This window comes from Macaca thibetana, chromosome 7, assembly GCF_024542745.1.
Source record: "Macaca thibetana thibetana isolate TM-01 chromosome 7, ASM2454274v1, whole genome shotgun sequence".
NCBI classification, from domain to species: domain Eukaryota; kingdom Metazoa; phylum Chordata; class Mammalia; order Primates; family Cercopithecidae; genus Macaca; species Macaca thibetana.
In genome coordinates, this window is record NC_065584.1 from 57055000 (window position 1) to 57073423 (window position 18424).

General features: G+C 38.1%; 1 protein-coding gene and 1 pseudogene across 2 annotated transcripts in view; one reads left to right on the forward strand and one right to left on the reverse strand.

The window, feature by feature from the left end:
- ATL1 (atlastin GTPase 1) overlaps positions 1-18424 on the reverse strand; it is a 100172-nt gene that overhangs the window by 55768 nt on the left and 25980 nt on the right. For both annotated transcript variants that reach the window (XM_050796904.1, XM_050796905.1), the window contains exon 2: positions 17141-17313. In XM_050796904.1, the coding sequence (XP_050652861.1) occupies positions 17141-17174 (34 nt within the window). In that variant the 5' untranslated portion in view covers positions 17175-17313. The remainder of the gene's footprint in view (positions 1-17140; positions 17314-18424) is intronic.
- Positions 4969-5232, forward strand: LOC126958547 (small nuclear ribonucleoprotein G-like; annotated as a pseudogene).

Consider the following 18424-nt stretch of genomic DNA (forward strand, 5'->3'; position numbering starts at 1 on the left):
ATTGCGCTACTGCACTCCAGCCTGGGCGACAGAGCAAGACTCCGTCTCAAAAACAAAAACAAACAAATGAAAACTTATAACAGAAGTTCACACACAGTAGGTGCTCAATAAATATTTATTTACATATATTTAATACAAATAACTGAAAAATATTGGACTGCAGGGTATTACTAAGAACAAATGTTATGCAGTTGACTCATTATTCGTAACTATATATTATCTACACAATAAATATTATCCTTGTTAATCTAAAATAGGCTGGGCATGGTGGCTCATATCTGTAATCTCAGCACTTTGGGAAGGTGAGGCAGGAGGATCGGTTAAGCTCAGGAGTTCGAGACAAGCCTAGGCAACATAGCAAGCTGCCATCTTCACAAAAAAATTAAAATATTAGCCAAGCATGGTGGCACATGCCTGTAGTCCTAGTTACTCGGGAGGCTGAGGCAGAAGGATCATTTGGGTCCAGAAATATCAGATTATAGTGATCTATGATCATGCAACTGTACTTCAACCTGGGAAACAGAATGAGACCCTGTCTCTAAATTTTTTTTAATTCAAAAATCCTTTGGAATGCATAACAAGTTTCCTCAGCACCAGATTTCTTTTTTCTTAAACATGTTTTGCTAAATTAAACTCAGTTTCAATTCCCAGAATACTATGCAAATCCTAAAAAGAGATGGGGCAGGAAACAGGTCAGAAGTAAACCAGATGGAGACTAGCACTTTACTATGAATAATACAAATGTACAGCTCACAAGGAAGGAAAGAACCAACTATGCAGATGCTCCTCAACTTACAATAGGGTTACATCCTGATAAAACCATCGTAAGTTGAAAATATATTTTGAAAATGCATTTGATACACCTGACCTACTGAACATTACAGCTTAATCTACCCTACCTTAAACATCCTCAAAACACTTACATTAGCCTACAATTGGGTGAGATCATCTAACACAAAGCCTATATTATAATAAAGTGTTGAATATCTTATGTAGTTTATTGAATACTATATTGAAAGTGAAAAAAGAATGGTTATATGGGTGCTTGAAGTATGATTTCTACTGAATAGGTATCGCTTTCATACCATTGTAAAATTGAAAACCCATAGGTCAAACCATCATAAGTTGAGACAGTCTGTATATCATTTCACCTTTTTATATACTTGGTGTTATAGTCAATCACTATAGGGACTTTGGGGACTTTTTCATTCTGTGTGCTGTTCTGAGTTACTGGAAGCTGGCACTCACTACTGAATTTAGCCATGTAGAAGGGGAATCTTCAAAAATGTCAAATGTGGAGAATAATCATATTTATATACTAGAAATGCTGTGGAAGTATATTTCTAATTTTCTCAATTGTAAACTTTGTAAAAAACAATTCTATCTTTCCAGCATAAACTAAGTAAGATGACACACTCTGGGCATATTGCAGTCATTATACAGAAAAAAAACATACCACCAAGGAAACTATCTCTTGGCAACTAAAATTAAAAAGAACTATTACTTTTTCTTAAACTATTTATATCTCTTCCTTGCAGTAGAACTCAAAGAGAATGACATAAAAAACATTGTGTGAATGAAAAACTGAGAATGACTTCCAAAGTAACAGCAAAAGAGTTTATACAGAGACAAACAGAGATAAGGAAACAAAAACAAAATACTAACTCATAAATGTGAATCTTAAGAATGTTAGAGCAACAATAGAGATATGGGATTATATGTAATAGATCTCAAAACACTTCCGTACAGACTCTCAGGTAGTTCTGCTGTTAATGATAGCCTTTGAAGAAGAGGGTTAAAAGGATTAATGCAGATCCTGCAATATGAAGGCCTTGGAAGAGGTTAAGTCAGTCATTTATATAACAAGCTATTTATTTATATCGGACACAAACGAATTCCATAAACCATTCAATGGATGTCTCTAGAAGAACAATGACATGATGATGAGGGCACTGTGAGTGTGCGTGTGTGTGTGTGTGTGTATGTGTGTGTGTAGAAAAGTAAGTCACTAATAAAAATAGAAATAGAAATGGATAATAGACATGAGGGGAAAGTTAAGTCTTTCTAGTAATTAAAGACAAACTAATTAAAACAGCCTTCCTAAATCAAGGACTAGACAGAGGGGAAAAAAGAGATAGCCTTTTTGGCTATCATAACTAGTAAAAAAAATATATATATATATATATACACACACACACACACACACTCAGTATTGAAAACAATGAAAAACACTTAAAAATACACATACCTTTTAATAAAACAATTCCATGTGTATTTATTTACATAGAGGTTCATAACAACATTATTTACATAATGACAAATTGGAAACAGTCTAAATGTCTAACTGTAGGATACTGTAAATAAATTATGTCACAGTTCTATTATACAAGATATGGAGCCACTCAAAATCATGGTATAGAAAAAAATCTCATCATAAGAAAATATGTTCACATGTTTTAAGAAAAACAGATGGAAGGCATAATTCCCACTAAGAAAAACAAATACATATACCTTTGTAGTCACTGAAAAAAAGTCAGTTTTAGACACAGTTGTTTTCTAAAGAAATACCTAGTCCTTTAATCATCTTTGAGTCAGCTATATTGAAAATGGATGATTACTCTTTTGCTGAATTTTGTCTGTGTCATGCTCAATTCTATCTCCATCATTCTAAGCTGTTCTCTACATTGCAAAGATTGGAAATATACTGCAGAGACTGTGAAACTACGGCACTACAATTCTTACAATCCATTCTTGGAGAGCTCTTGTTTAGATTTTGCCAATGAAAAGCATTAATGACATTTGGAAGACAGGGTGAAGGAAAAGCCATTATTGCCTTCTAACAGAAAGAATAGATATGTGAACTGACAGCAGCCATGAGACTTGCAGCACATGGCAAAGGCACAGAACTACACCAATTTGTGGACAGTAGCTAACACGTCCACCAGATAGTCAGGCACTTGGAAAAAGTATGTGATAGAGCTTTGGAACAGGCATGGAGTATAAGGATATTCAGTCCCAGGTGAATGTCCTCCAAAGGGCATTCACTGCTGAGGACCATCAAGGTAATTAGGTACACAAGGTGACTCATTTTATGGATATCAGTCAATCTCCTTCCCTTGCTATCCCAGCTCAGTAGTACCAGAAACTAACCCAGCAAAAGAAATATAAAGCACCTACATTAATATCAGATAAAATAGACTTTGGGGCAAAAAGCATCATGAGAGATAAAGAGGTTTGTGGCATAAAAAATAAAAGGTTAAACTCATTAGGAAGATATAACAATTCTACATTTGTGTGCACTTAACATAGCTCAAAGGTCTATGAGCAAAATAACAGAACAGAAGGGGAAATTGACAAATGCACTTCATGTTTTTTTTTAAAAACTTATCTGAGAACTTTAAAGTATCTATCAGATATCAGTATTTGGTAGATCAAGCAGTTCAAAATCAGAGTATAGAAGATATGAACAATACATTTAGTAGGTTTGAGCTAATGGACATATATTGCATACTGCATCAAAAATCAGAAAACATGAAATGCTTTTCAAATGCACATGGGATATTCATAAAAATTAAAAATGCATTAGTACATAAATCAAATTTCAACCAAGTTCAAAGCATGGGTGTTCTATAAACATGAACTGCTCAATATTGTAGCCAGTAGCCATATGTGACTATTTAAATCAATCAAAAATTAAGTGTATTTGGTCCTCATTCTAACTAGCCACATTTCAAGTGCTCAATAGCCACATATGATTAGTGACTACCATACTGGACAGTGCAGACAAAAAACATTTCCATCACCATAGAAAGTGGTGCAATACAACATATATTCTGACTATAATAAAATAAAGTATGAAATTGATAACAAAACATTAATTTAGAAAAAACCATACTTTTACCACATTCATGAGTAAAAAAATATATTATGAACAATGATATGGTCTGGCTCTGTGTCCCCACCCAAATGTCACCTTGAATTGTAATCCGAATTGTAATTCCCATGTGTTAGGGGAGGGACCTCGTGGGAGGTAATTAGATCATGGGGGTGGTTCCCCCATGTTGTTCTCATGATAGTGAGTGAGTTCTCATGAGATCTAATGGTTTTGTAAGGCACTTTTACCCCATTAGCTCTGCGCTTCTCTCTCCTGCCGCTACGTGAAGAAGGATGTGTTTGCTTCCCCGTATGCCATGATTTTAAGTTTTCTGAGGCCTCCCCAGTCATGCAGAACTGTGAGTCAATTAAACCTCTATAATTAAACCTCTATAATTCCTTTATAAATTACCTAGTCTAGGGTATGTCCTTATTACAGGATGAGAATGGACTAAAATTACATATTAAAATACTTAAAACTGAACAATAATAAATCTACTACATATCAACATATATAGGATACAGCAAAATTGTTATGTAGAAAAAACTTATAGCCTTAAATGCATAGATCAGAAAAAGAAGAAAAGCTGAAAATATATGAGCTCAGAATCCAACTTCTTAGGTTACAAAGAATAAAATATAGAATAAACCAAAAGAAAGTATAATAATACAGATGCACAGAAATTAAATAAATAGAAAAGAAAAAAGGAGAAATCACATGATAAAAGATATACTAAGGAAGGTACACGTAAACAAAATTAAGCAGAGAAAATAACAGAAAACTTAGAACAACCTTATGCCAGCTTGATGAAATGGATAGATTTCAAGAAAAATGTAAATTACTAAAACTGACTCAAGAAGAAATAGAAAACTTTAATTATTCTATAACCAAAACAGAAATTGAATGAATAGTTCAAAATCTTATATGTCAGGTCCAGGAGGTTTAATAGACTAGTTTTCTCAAACTAGATCATCCTAATCTTACATGAATTCTTACAGAGAATTTTTTTAAAAAGGAAATGTCCATACTCATTTTATAAAATTAGTATAGCCTTGATACCTTGATATCAAAGTTGGACAAAGAAAGTGCAAGAAAGGAAATTCAGTGACCTGTAAGCCCATGGAAAAGACACCATGAGCAAAGCTCACCCTCTGGAGTTGAAAAAATGTATGAACAAGAAGTTATAACTGAAATTAAATGGTGGCAGACATGTCCAAGGAATATTGTGGGGATTTGATCCCTTTATGAATCTTGTGATAGATAAATGTGTGGAGATGGCAACTAGTGGACAGCAGAACAATACTGGAATGGTGGTAATACAAGGAAATAGTACCATCATGTTAGAAGCCTTGAAATGAGTATAAATAATGACCGTTTAGAAGAGAAATCCATGTTGCCTCTCCAAAGGGCCTATTTTACTATGATGTAAAAATTAGGTCATATACATTTTCTTATTAGACTTTTTGTTAAATAAACTTTTGTAATAGTCAAAAAAAGAAATTTAGTTGTAAACATGCTTGCAAATATCGTCATCTAAAGATTAGCAGACCCAGTAATGTATTGAAAAAGGAAATACAGCATGACTATCCTGGATTTCTAGAAATGCAAGATCACTTCAACATAAAAGATCTATTAATCTAATTAAACATATTAACAAACTAGAAAAAAACCATATAATTATTTGAATGAATGCAGGAAAGGCATTTGTTAAAATTCAATATCCTGTGATGATTTTTTAAAACTAATAATTATGAATAAAGGAGAAATCTGATGAAGTCTTAATCTGATGAAGTGAGACTGGGAAGAGTTCTGAGAAGAACTCTGGAATCCATTGAAGACTTGAAACTTCCAGGGATAAGCTTGGACATAAATTGCAGTTAATTTCAGTCAATTTTAGCTCTTAGTTCAGCAGGAGCTACACATCCCATATCTCCCAGTCTCATGGCATATGCAGCCATACATGTGTTCCTGGAGCAGCTTGAATGCAGGTTGTGGGACCCAAGGTGGGAAAAAGAACCCTGTCTTCCAAAATTTGGAGATCTGTATTCTGATTGATAATTTGCTGCTTCTGATCATGGAGGTGCAGATACAGGTGAGTTGTCCTTGTTGCACACCCCACCTCTCATTGTTGGAAGCCCCACCCACTCTAGCTCAAGTGTCTTTCAGGGGACTTAAAGGGCAGGTTCCTTTAACTACCCCTTCATTTTTCTTTTTCCCCCCTTTTGGAAACCAGACACTAAAGACTAGGACATTCAAAAGCAACTGCATACACAGGGGAAATTAGTTACCGCATATGCCCAGGGAAAGTCATAGGCTCAGAAAAGACCATGAAGATCTTAAGTTTACATGTCAGGCTGATCCTTGACATGGAGACATCCTACAACAATTAAAACAAAAAGAAAAAATAGCAAACCCTGGGAAAGAGAGAAATTCTGACTTCCAGAGTTACCACATTATTAGTTTCAAATGTCTAGTTTTCAACAAATCACAAAGTATACAAAGAAATAAGAAAGTACTAGCCATTTAAGGGGGAAAAAATAAAACAGAAACTGTCCTAGAGAAAGACAACATGGCAGCCCTACTCAATAATTACTTTAAAACCACTGTCTTATAAATACTCAAAGAACCAGCAGAAGACATGCAGAAAGTCAAGAAAAATGACATACAAACAAAATAGAAATTTCAGTAAAAAGATAGGAAACCTAAAAGTAAACCAAAAATAAATTCCACACTGAGCAAGATGGTTCATGCCTGTAACTTAAGCACTTTGGGAAGGTGAAGTGAGAGGATCATTTGTGGCCAGGATTTTCAGACTGCAGTGAGTTTTGATCATACCACTATACTCCAGCCTGGGCAACAGAGTGAGACCCTATCTTTAAAAGAAGAAAAAAAGAAGCTTAAAAATATAATAATTGAAATGAAAAATTCACTAGAGGGAGTCAAAGACAGATTTGAGCAGATAAAAAAAAATCAGCAAACTTGAAGATTAGGAAAATAGAAATTATCAAGTCATTGAAGAATAGAAAGAAAAAAGATTGAAGAAAGCTGAAAACAGCTTAAGGAACCTGTGGGACACCATCAAATGAACCAACACACACACACTGTAATAGTTTCAGAAGAAGAAAAGAAAGAGAAAGTGGCAGAGAGATTATTTGTAGAATAACAGCTGAAAACTTCCCAAGTTCGATGAAAGATAGACATCTGAGAAGTTCAACAAATTCCAAGTAGGATGAACTCAGAGACCCACATTGAGACCCATTATAATCAAACTGTCAAAAGCCAAAGACAAAGAAAAATTTGAAAACAACAAGAGAGAAGTGACACATCACATAGAAGGGATTATTAACAAGATTTGTCAGCAAATTTCGCATCAGAAACTTTGGAAGCAAAAGAGCAGTGGGCAGACATAGTCTAAGCACTGAAAGAAAAAAAACCTGTGAACTAAAAATCCTATATCCAGCAGCTCTGTCCCTCAAAAATGAGGAAGAAATTAAGACATCCCCAGATAAACAAAAGCTGGAGTTTGTTACCACTAGACCTGCCCTTCAAGAAATGCTAAAGGTAGTGAGTTCTGCATGTTGAAATGAAAGGACACTACACAGTAACTTAAAGCCATATGACAAAATAAAAATCTCAGTAAAGGTAAATATATGGGCAATTATTAAAGGTAGTATTATTTTAATAATAGTTTGTAGCTTCATCTTTGGTATTCCATATGATTTAAGAGACTAATACTTTTAAAAAATAATTATAAGTCTAAAAGCTACTATAATAATAATTGTAATTTTGGTCTGTAATTCCACATTTTCTTTTCTATATAATTTAAGAAACTAATGTATTCTTTTTTTTTTTTTTCCGACAGAGTCTTTCTCTGTTTCCCAAGCTAGAATGCAGTGGCATGATCATGGCTCAATGCAGCCTCAACTTCCTGGGCCCAAGTGATTCTCCTGCTTCAGCCTCCTGAACAGCTGGGGCTACAGGCATGCACCACCACGCCTCGATAATTTTTGCATTTTTTTTTTTTTTTTTTTTTTTTTTTTTTTTTTTTGTGGAGACAGGGTTTTGCCATGTTGACCCGAACTCCTGGTCTTGAACTCCAGGGCTCAAGCAGTCCTCCCACTTCATCCTCACAAACTGCTGGGATTATAGCCATGAGTCACCATGTCCAGTTGAGAAACTAGTGCATTTTAAAAAACAGTTACTAGTTTATGTTTTTTGGACACTTAATATGTATAATTTTATGATACCAAAAACTGAAAGGGGTGAGGATGGACATGTAAAGGAGAAGAATTTTTGTATGTTATTAAAATTAAACTAATATACATTCAAATTAGAGTGTTACAACTTTAGAATGTTAAATATAATCTCCATGGTAACCATAAAAAAAGCTAGAAGGGAAATGATAAGGGAATTAAAACATTACACTATAAAAATCAACTGAACACAACAGAGGGTAATGTGCAGTAATGCAGGAAATGAGAGACAAAAAAGCTGTAAGACACACAGAAAACAAACGGCAAAACAAACAAAAGAAGTCACACCTTATTAGTAATTACTTTAAATGTAAACAGATATAAACCCTCCAATCAAAAGATAGAGATTGGCATAATGAATTTAAAAACATGATCCAACTATATGCTGTCTATAAGAGCTTTGCTTTAGATCCAAAGACACAAGCAGATTGAAAGTGGTAGGGTGGAAAAAGATATTCCATGTAAATATAAACCAAAAGAGAGTAGAGGTGGTAATACTAATATCAGAAAAGATAGCCTTTAAAAAATCAAAAAAGTTAACAAAAAACAAGAACTGGTTTTTCTTTAGAGACAGTATCTTGTTATGTTGTCCAGGCTGGAGTATAGTGGCTAGTCACAGGCAAAATCATAGCACATTACAGCCTCAAACTCCTGGGCTCAAGCAATCCTCCTGCCTCAGCCTCTGGAATAGCTGGGACTACAGGCGCATACCACCATACCTGGCTAGGAAGTCATATACTAATAAAAGTTTTAATACAGCATTTGAATATATAGCAATAACAAAAATCTATGTACCTAGGAACACTGTATCAAAATATGTGAAGCAAAGTTGACAGAATTGAAAGAAGAAATGGTTCTCTACTAATAGTTGGAGGCTTCAATATCCTATTCTCAACAATGGATAAAACAAACAAACAAAAAGGAAATAAAGACGTGCAAAGAAATAGAGAACTTGAACCACACAATATGCCAACTAGACCTAACAGACAAATACAGACACTCTAGCCAACAACAATAGAATACACATTTTTCTCATGTGTACCTGGAACATTCTCCAGATAGACTATAAGGGAGGTCACATATTAAATCTCAATACATTTTTAAAAGATAGATATAATACTAGATATTTTCTTCAATCACAATGAGATGAAGTTGGAAATTAGCAACAGAATGAAAATTAGAAAATTCACAAATTTGTGACAATTAAACAACACACTCTTAAACAATAAAGGATCAAAGAAAAAAATCACAAGAGAAATCATAATATTAATTGCAAATCAAAACTACAATGAGATATCACATCACATCCATTAGAATGACAACTATTTTTTTAAAAAACAGAACATAACAAGTGTTGGCGAAGATGTGAAAAAATTTAAACATGTGTGCACTGTTGATAAGAACACAAAATAGTACAGCCTCTGTGGAAAACAGTATGGCAGTTCCTCAAAATATTAAAAATAGAATTACCATAATAAGATCCAGCAATTCCACTTCTGGGTATATACCCAAAAGTATTGACAGCAGGGTCTCAAAGGGATACTTGTACACCATGTTCATGGAAGTATTATTCACAATAGCTAAAATGTGAAAGCAACCCAGTGTCTGTCAACAGATGAATGGATTAAAAAATGTGGTATATACTTACAATGGAATGCTATTCAGCCTTAAAAAAGAAGGAAGTTGTGATATATTCTATAATATGGATGAAACTTGAGGACATTTTGCTATGTGAAATAAGCCAGTCACAAAATGAAAACTGTATCATTCCACTAACGTGAGTTACACAGAGTAGTCAAAATCATAGTTAAAGGAAGTAGAATGGTGGCTGCTAGTAGCCATGAGAAGGAGGGATGAGGAGTTACTGTTTAATGGGCACAGAGTTTCAGTTTTGCAAGATGAAGAGTTCGGGAAATAGACAGTGGTGATAGCTACACAACAATATTTTATTTGTGTACTAGTATCATGGAACTGTACATTTAAAAATGGTTATGATGGTAAAATTTATGTTATATGTACTTTACCACAAATTTTAAAATCTGATAAAAAATGAAGTGTAAAATTTTTAAACCAGATAATATAAAAGACTATTTTACAACTTTGAGGTAAGAGAAGATATTTTTAAAAATATAAAAAGTACAAGCCATAAAGGAAAATATTGTTTAAATGGACTACACTTAAACACATAATATCTATTTGTTAAAATACACTGTAGAGATCAAAGTCATGCACAAAATGGTAAAAGATATCTATAAGACAATCAGCAAAGGACTTACATGAAAAATATGTATACAACTCCTACAAAGCAAGAAGAAAAGATAACCTAATTTTAAAATGGGCAAAGGGCAAACAGACACTGAGGAGGGAATATGAATGGACAATAAATATATGCTCAAGCCTCACTGGTAATCAGTAAAATGCAGACTGAAACTACAATGAGATATCATTTCAGATATATCAATACCAACTATGGGTAAGGATGTGGAGTAAACAAAATATCTTGTGGAAAATTGCACACTCCAGATTCTCTTTATTTTAGGCACTTCAAATGTAAAACTAAATAGTGTATTTTTTAGGGATATATATTTATTTTTAGCTAAACTGTAAAAATTATCAAGCGAATTAGAAACTTCAAATTAATGAAAGTGTTTACTTTTGGAGAGGAATAAGAACAGGTTGTGCTGGCCGGGTGCAGTGGCTCACACCTGTAATCCCAGCACTTTTTGGGGCTGAGGTGGGTGGATCACCTGAGGTCAGGAGTTTGAGACCAGCCTGACCAACCTGGGAAAACCCCATCTCTACTAAAAATACAAAAATTAGCCGGGCATGGTGGTGGGCACCTGTAATCCCAGCTACTCGGGAGGCTGAGGCAGGAGAATTGCTTGAACCTGGGAGGCAGAGATTGCAGTGAGCTGACATTGCACCATTGCACTCCAGCCTGGGCGACAGAGCAAGACTCTGTCTCAAAACCAAAACAAAACAGATTGTCCTTAAGGAGAGGCATACAAGGTGTGACAAAATATTGATAATGTTCCATTTCTTTGGCTGGGGGTCACAGGTGCTCATTCTTTTTAAAAAACTGAACACATATGTTTTATATGTTCTTTTGTATACATATGTTTCATAAGAATTTTTATGTAAAAGAGGAAGACCCTCTAAATCTAAAATCTTTTTTTTATTACTGGAAGTACCACACGGTGGATTATTTCCCTGGTGATCATAGGTTCTGCCTACAGTGTAGTCACTGATTGTAAAGATAATAAAGGCTGCAGAGTCTGAAATGGAACAAAGGTGTAACCCATGAGTCATCAAGACAAGGTAAGCAGATGTTAAGTATAAAAAATATATATCTATAGGAAAAGTAAATTTAAAAGATGCAGGGAAGGCAACTTAAGTTAAAAAATGTAGGGAAGGAAAATGTACGGTACATGTCTTATATACAGTACACATCACACAGTACATGTATGACCCAGTAGAAAATTATTATTTTTTTTTTTTTTTTGAGATGAAGTCTCGTTCTGTCACCCAGGCTGGAGTACAGCGGTGCAATCTCAGTTCACTGCAACCTCCGCCTCCCGGGTTCAAGTGATCCTCCTGCCTCAGCCTCCCTAGTAGCTGGGATTACAGGTGTGCACCACCATGCCCAGCTATTTTGGGGTGGTTTTGTTTGATTTATTTATTTATTTTGAGACGGAGTCTCACTCTGTGACCCAGGCCGGAGTGCAGTAGTGCAGTCTTGGCTCACTGCAACCTCCGTCTCCTGGGTTCACGCCATTCTCCTGCGTTCACGCCATTCTCCTGCCTCAGCCTCTTGAGTAGCTGGGACTACAGGCACCCGCCACCACACCCAGCCGATTTTTTAATATTTTTAGTAAAGACAGAGTTTTACCGTGTTAGCCAGGCTGGTCTCAAACTCCTGACCTCAGGTGATCCATCCACCTCGGCCTCCCAAAGTACTGGGATTATAGGCATGAGCCACTGTGTCCAGCCAAGACCCAGTAGAAATTTTATATTGTTTTAAGAGAATTAGGTATATAGAAGATGAGGTAGGTAAAAAGGGACAAACAGTCTCATTTCAAGAAAAATAGAATGTAGCCAACTGGAAAAGAAAGAATATCATGAGGTAACTATAGCACACTCAAGATTGTTTTAAATCTTTCCTCAAAACCAGAAACCTAAAAATTAATTTTCCACAAACGCCTTTTCAACAACTGGGCATTTCCTACACTTACTATGAAGCCAAGATAGTGATTTTTAAAGGCAGTCAAAGCTGCACTTTAGTGCAAATACTATTTTTCTTCTTCTTCTTCTTTTTTTTTTTTTTTTTTTTTTTGAGACAGAATCTCGCTCTGTCGCCCGTGCAGTGATGCGATCTTGGCTCACTGCAACCTCTGCCTCCAGGGTTCAGGTGATTCTCCTGCCTCAGCCTCCCAAGTAGCTGGGATTACAAGTGTATGCCACTACACCTGGCTAATTTTTTGTATTTTTAGTAGAGATGGGGTTTCACCAGGATGGTCTCCATCTCCTGACCTCCTGATCTGCCCGCCTCAGTCTCCCAAAGTGCTGGGATTACAGGTGTGAGCCACCGCGCCCCGCCTAGCGCAAATACTATTTTTCTAAAGCAATTTCGCACTATCTGTTTCTGTCACATTGTAGAAAACTCAAATTCCCAGGTGGTATCCCAAGTTTTTAAGCAACTTTGACAAAAACAAACAAACAAAGTATGCATTTCTGTTTTGTTTCTGGTAGTACTTAAGCTCTAACCCAGCAGTGAAAGACTGCTTCCTGGGCTACTGTTTCTGACACTTACCTGTCCCCTTTATTTTCCACACTAGCACATTCTTTGCCTACTTCTCTAGTCCAAGTGATCACATTTATAGAGCATCGATTTCTTATATCAGCTTAATCCTAGATAAGCTTGTTGTGGTACCTTTTGGCATACTAGTCCTTGCCCTCATCACATGGACTGTAGAAGCAAACAACCCTGAATTTGAATACTAGATTTATAACCTAGAAACTATGGTACCTCTGGCAAGTCACTTACGCTCTCTGAATCTCAGATCCCTTATACATTCAAATGATTCATAATAATACTAATGCCTATTTTGGAAGAATTGACTTGCATATGCTTAAATTTATTCAAACATCTTAAGGGTAGATTTAGGTACAGGTGGTAGGATGCTCAGTTCTACTCAGACTTGCTTCCCAGTTTTATCTCTGAGTATGGTCTTCAAACATCACCCTCAATTCTAGTAGTCAGCAGAGATGCTTTTCTGCTGTCTAGCTTTCAGGGTCCCTGTAAGACCTACAGGTCTGTAGCTACTAAGATAAAAACACCTGTTATATGGTCCTTAGGTTCCTTATCTAAATTTTAGCTCTCAGGTTGATTTTGCAAATATCTTTCTTGCCCTTTTCTTGGAAATCACCGTATTTTCCCATTCTGGATTGTCTACCTTGATGCCTTTTTCTTTCTAACTTGTCTGAAAAATACTTACTTAGCTAGATAAGGCCAATTCGCTGTGTTTTTTTGTTTTTTGTTTTTTGGTTTTTTTTTTTTTTTTGAGACAGAGTCTCGTTGTCGCCCAGGCTGGAGTGCAGTGGCACGATCTCGGCTTACTGCAAGCTCTGCCTCCCGGGATCACGCCATTCTCCTGCCTCAGCCTCCTGAGTAGCTGGGACTACAGGCGCCTGCCACCACGCCTGGCTGATTTTTTGTATTTTTTTTTTTTTTTTTTTTTAGTAGAGATGGGGTTTCACCGTGTTAGCCAGGATGGTCTTGATCTCCTGACCTTGTGATCCACCCGCCTTGGTCTCCCAAAGTGCTGGGATTACAAGCGTGAGCCACCATACCCGGCCGACTGGCTTATTTTTTAAGCTCTCATAAGATTTTTCTCATGAGAGACCTCTGTCTACTACGAGGATCTGTTTTCTGTATTATCTTCACACCCCACCCCATTCTCTCCATAAAAACATTCCACAATATCATGTTATAGAAAATAAATTAGGAAAAAACCCCAGGTTCTAATTTCAGTCCTTTTACTTACCAAATATGTGACTTTCACTAAATCATTTGACTCACCTCTGAGTTAGTTTTTTTATCTGCAAAATAGTGATATGCCCTAAGACACATAATTACTTAAGAGGTTGAAGATCAAATGCAATAATGTAGATGAATATGCACTGAAACTGTAGTTCTATAATATAATACAGAAGGTATTAACCATTCAACAAAGAGATAGAATAGAAGATAAGGGAATCTGAATTCAAACTGAAGAGCAGGAATCCTGGGTCAATCATCTACTAGCTATACCTTTTAACATGTAAAATGAGGATTACAGCATCTATTTCATATGATATTAGCTTAATGATGTTGGCTACTATTGCTGTTACTAAATGCCTACTATGTGTTAGTCATTCTACTAGATACTGGTAATAAAATGGAATTAAGACTGACAGGGCTAACATCTTTGCCAAAACCTCTATCTCCTACTCCATCTACTACATTTTCTAAGTCATTTATGTCATATATTCTTTACAGCAAAGAAAAATCTGACTAGTAAAGCATTTCCACAGAACATCAAGGTAAGAGTCCAGAATTCCACTATTTCTTTTCTATAATAATTTCCAGTGAACACTATAGTGATTCTAGTATTTCTTTTCTTAATCCATCCCTTCAGTTGAAACTTTCCTGATGATTTCTGGGTAAACTATCTGGGATGTTTCTATCAAATGTAAATAATCCAAGGTAGTATTTCTCAAAATAACACCTAAAGACCATCTGCTTCCCAATCACCTAAAATGCTAATTAAAAGGCAGATTCCTAGGCCCTCTTTCAGATCTGTTGATTCCAAAGCTCTGGCTAGAAGATGGGAGAGTCTGCATTTCTAATAAGTCTCTGTGTGATTTTTATGAAAACCCGATGTGAGAACCATGTTCCCAAGAGGAAAAAACTTCCACTACATAAGAAGTTTATAAGACCGGGTGTGGTGGCTCACGCCTGTAATCCCAGCACTTTGGGAGGCTGAGGTGGGCGGATCACAAGGTCAGGAGATCGAGACCATCCTGGCTAACATGGTGAAACCCCTTCTCTACTAAAAATACAAAAACATTAGCCGGGCGTGGTGGTGGGCACCTGTAGTCCCAGCTACTCCGGAGGCTGAGGCAGGAGAATGGTGTGAACCCAGGAGGTGGAGCTTGCAGTGAGCTGAGATGGCATCACTGCACTCCAGCCTGGGCGACAGAGCGAGACTCCGTCTCAGAAAAAAAAAAAAAAAGAAAAGTTTATAACCAAAGGAAATTCTGCGCAATAATGATCCAAAACTTCATGAAGGAGAAAAATTTTAATCCTCAGAATACATTTTCACACGCCTCTGTTAATAGGGTGGAGACAACAACTCATGGAGATTGAGAACAAAAGTGACTTGAATATATGCACCCTAACTCTGTGTGTTCAATAAATTCCTACTCTAGAGGCCAAGAGAACGGGTGGAAATGGGGATACACTGCAAATGTTTACTTAAATTTCAGAAGAAGCAAATAAAACGTATCGCAATAGTCAGATCTGTTAAACCTGAAGTTTCATGATCTCAGAAAATGGAACCACTTTCTCTTAAACTCAGCCAAGTCATGACAGACCTCTCCGCTCCAACTCTCCATGCCTACCACAAACCTTGGATAATCTCCCAAATGTAAACCTTGCCTACCGGATCCTGTGACCATTAGAACAATCAGAGGCAAGGAGATACACGGTCTTTTCATTAAAGTAAACTGAAATAACTAATTAAAATTTACATTTGTTCCTCTTGGTCAAATAAACAGTTATAGAAGAGCTCTCACTGAGATGTGGAAGAGAATCAAGCAGCTCTGAACTTTTCAAATAATAACAACTGTTATTTCCAAATAACAATTTCCAAATAACAAGCTGATGAACAAAATATTTCTTTACCCACCAAGCCACAGTAGCCTGAGACACTCTCTGGTTCAGATAATAAAATAAATGCCTTAGAGAGCTTTCGTTCCTAAGATGCTGGTGAGTTTAGCACTGTGACTGCAAGAAATCGGGAACCTACGACAAAAAGACGCCCAGCCTGCCCACACTAACCGTCCAGAACTAGGTCTGGAGCAGCAAAGCGGGCGGGGCCGCGATTTCTCCCGCATCGCTGCGCCCGTTCTTCTCCGCCTGCGTGAGCACCGCCCACCCACTCGCGGTGTGAACATACTGGGTCTCGCCTCTCCTTTCCCCTCCCCTCGGCCTGGTGCTGAATCATGAGCCCAATGTCTCCAAAAGGTAAAATCAAAGAACAAAGCCACCCTTGGGGCTGGTCTGAATGGGGTACCGCGTCGGGGTGGGGCAGAAGGCTGGAAACCACAACTTTGCTCCCCTTCTTCCCCAATTTCCCCACCTACCCCCCAAATTAAGAGGAGTACTGCAGTGCTCAGGAATTCTCAAGAGGGTGGCCCTTCTCCCCGTTGCTCGGGTCTGCTACGGTCCGTCGGGAACCCCGCGCGCTCCGCCTCATTGTTCCAGCGCGCCGCCCGCCGCCGGGAGCCCGCGCCCTGCAGGGCCAGCGAGTTGGCGGCTCCCGGGGAGGGGGTTGGGGCTTGGCCTGCTCTAGATCCCCGACCCATCGCCCCTCTGGGGCCGAGTAACAACAGCCCCCTGCCCACCCCCATAGCCTTCCTCCCAACTGATCGCTAAGGCGGAACCACAAGTCCCCGGAGGCGCCTGGTGGGTGCTGTCCAAATGCTGGGAGGAGGCGGCAGGGGGGTGGGGAAGAAGGAGCTGGAGGCCCGGCCTGCGCGAAGCTGCAGCCCTCGCCCCGACAGCGCGATTCGGTGACGCGGTACCGCTCGGCCATGGTTCCTCCGCCCAAACAGGGAGCAGCTCGGCTACGGCCCGTCTCCCAGCCGTGGACGCAGGCACCGAGCAGTCCTTGGCCCTCCCTGTCTCCAGAAGCAGAAAGCGGAGGGCCAGACCCCGTGCTGGCTGTAGAAGTTCTCATTTGCTACTCACCCCAACTGTTTCTGTCCCTGCGGTTCTTGGCCATGGTGGTCCAGGACCTGGTGGCGGTGAGGCGCTGTCACTGCGCTCGCTGCCTTCTCCGGGGCCGCAGGTTGCTGGCGGTGGGAGGCTCCGTGCCCGCGCTGGGCGCAGTTCGCTCAGACTCTGAGGATGTTGCTGTGGCGCTGGTGGGAAGGAGTGGGGAGGAAAAGGGAGGAGAAAGCAGATGAACCAAGCTCAGCATCACAAGCCCGAGTTCACACAAATACCAGCGTCACACCCTCCCTACCTCAGCCCACCCCCAGAGCGTGAAGACAGTGATAGACCATGTACTGCAACATTTTCAACGGAAAACGCACACAAATAAACAGCACCCCCCTCGCACCCACTCTCAAAGAATTTAACAGCATTATCAGAAATACACAAACCGATATACTGCATGATTCTGGATGTTCAAATACCTGTTTCAAGCACGGTTATACATTATTAGCACAAACAAGCTGGCAACATTCGTATAGCCAAAGTAGCTAAAATAATGTGCATTTATCTACCAGGCACCCATTTTTTTTTTCCATTTTAAAAGCAAGGTCATGTTAGTAAAGAGGGTATCATGCATTTTTGTATATGTATACTGAGTAGTTTGTCTTAAAATTAGAATAGCAAAATTTATATCAAGAAGATCAAGATAAATGAAAACTGTAGATTCATTGTAATCTGTAACTCAATATCCACTGGGTAAAATTTCCCACTAGATTTGCAAAGATAAGGTCCAGACTGATAGTCCAGTAGCGATTATTTGAGCTGAAATCATACTACATAGTCTGGGTGGACCCTGGCAGCCATAAAGGTTGCAGACAATTTTGAAGGGAAAAGAAAAAAAATAAAAAATATTTTCAATCTTTCCCTTTTCACTGCTTTCTTTCTCTCTGCTACAAACTTAGTTGTTTTCAGTAACCTGGAGACACTCTCCCTTTATACTACCTCAACCGTAAGATACCATCATCCCGTCCCTTACAGTTTCCTCCTGCCATTTGGTTGTTACCCACACTCTCTACTGATCGGTTCTTAGGAGATCACTGCCAGCCTCGTAATTACCAGATCCACGATCTCTGCTAATTCCTAATCGTAAGCAACTCCTCACGCTACACTCTCTCAATGTAATTTACTTTGATGGCTTCAGACAGGACCTCCATGCGGATGATTCCCAAATCTATACTTCTAGTCTTCTGCCCTCTAGAAGAGAGGACATCATACCAGAGGTGTGTTTATAACTGCCTAAGGTTATCCTCACATTGT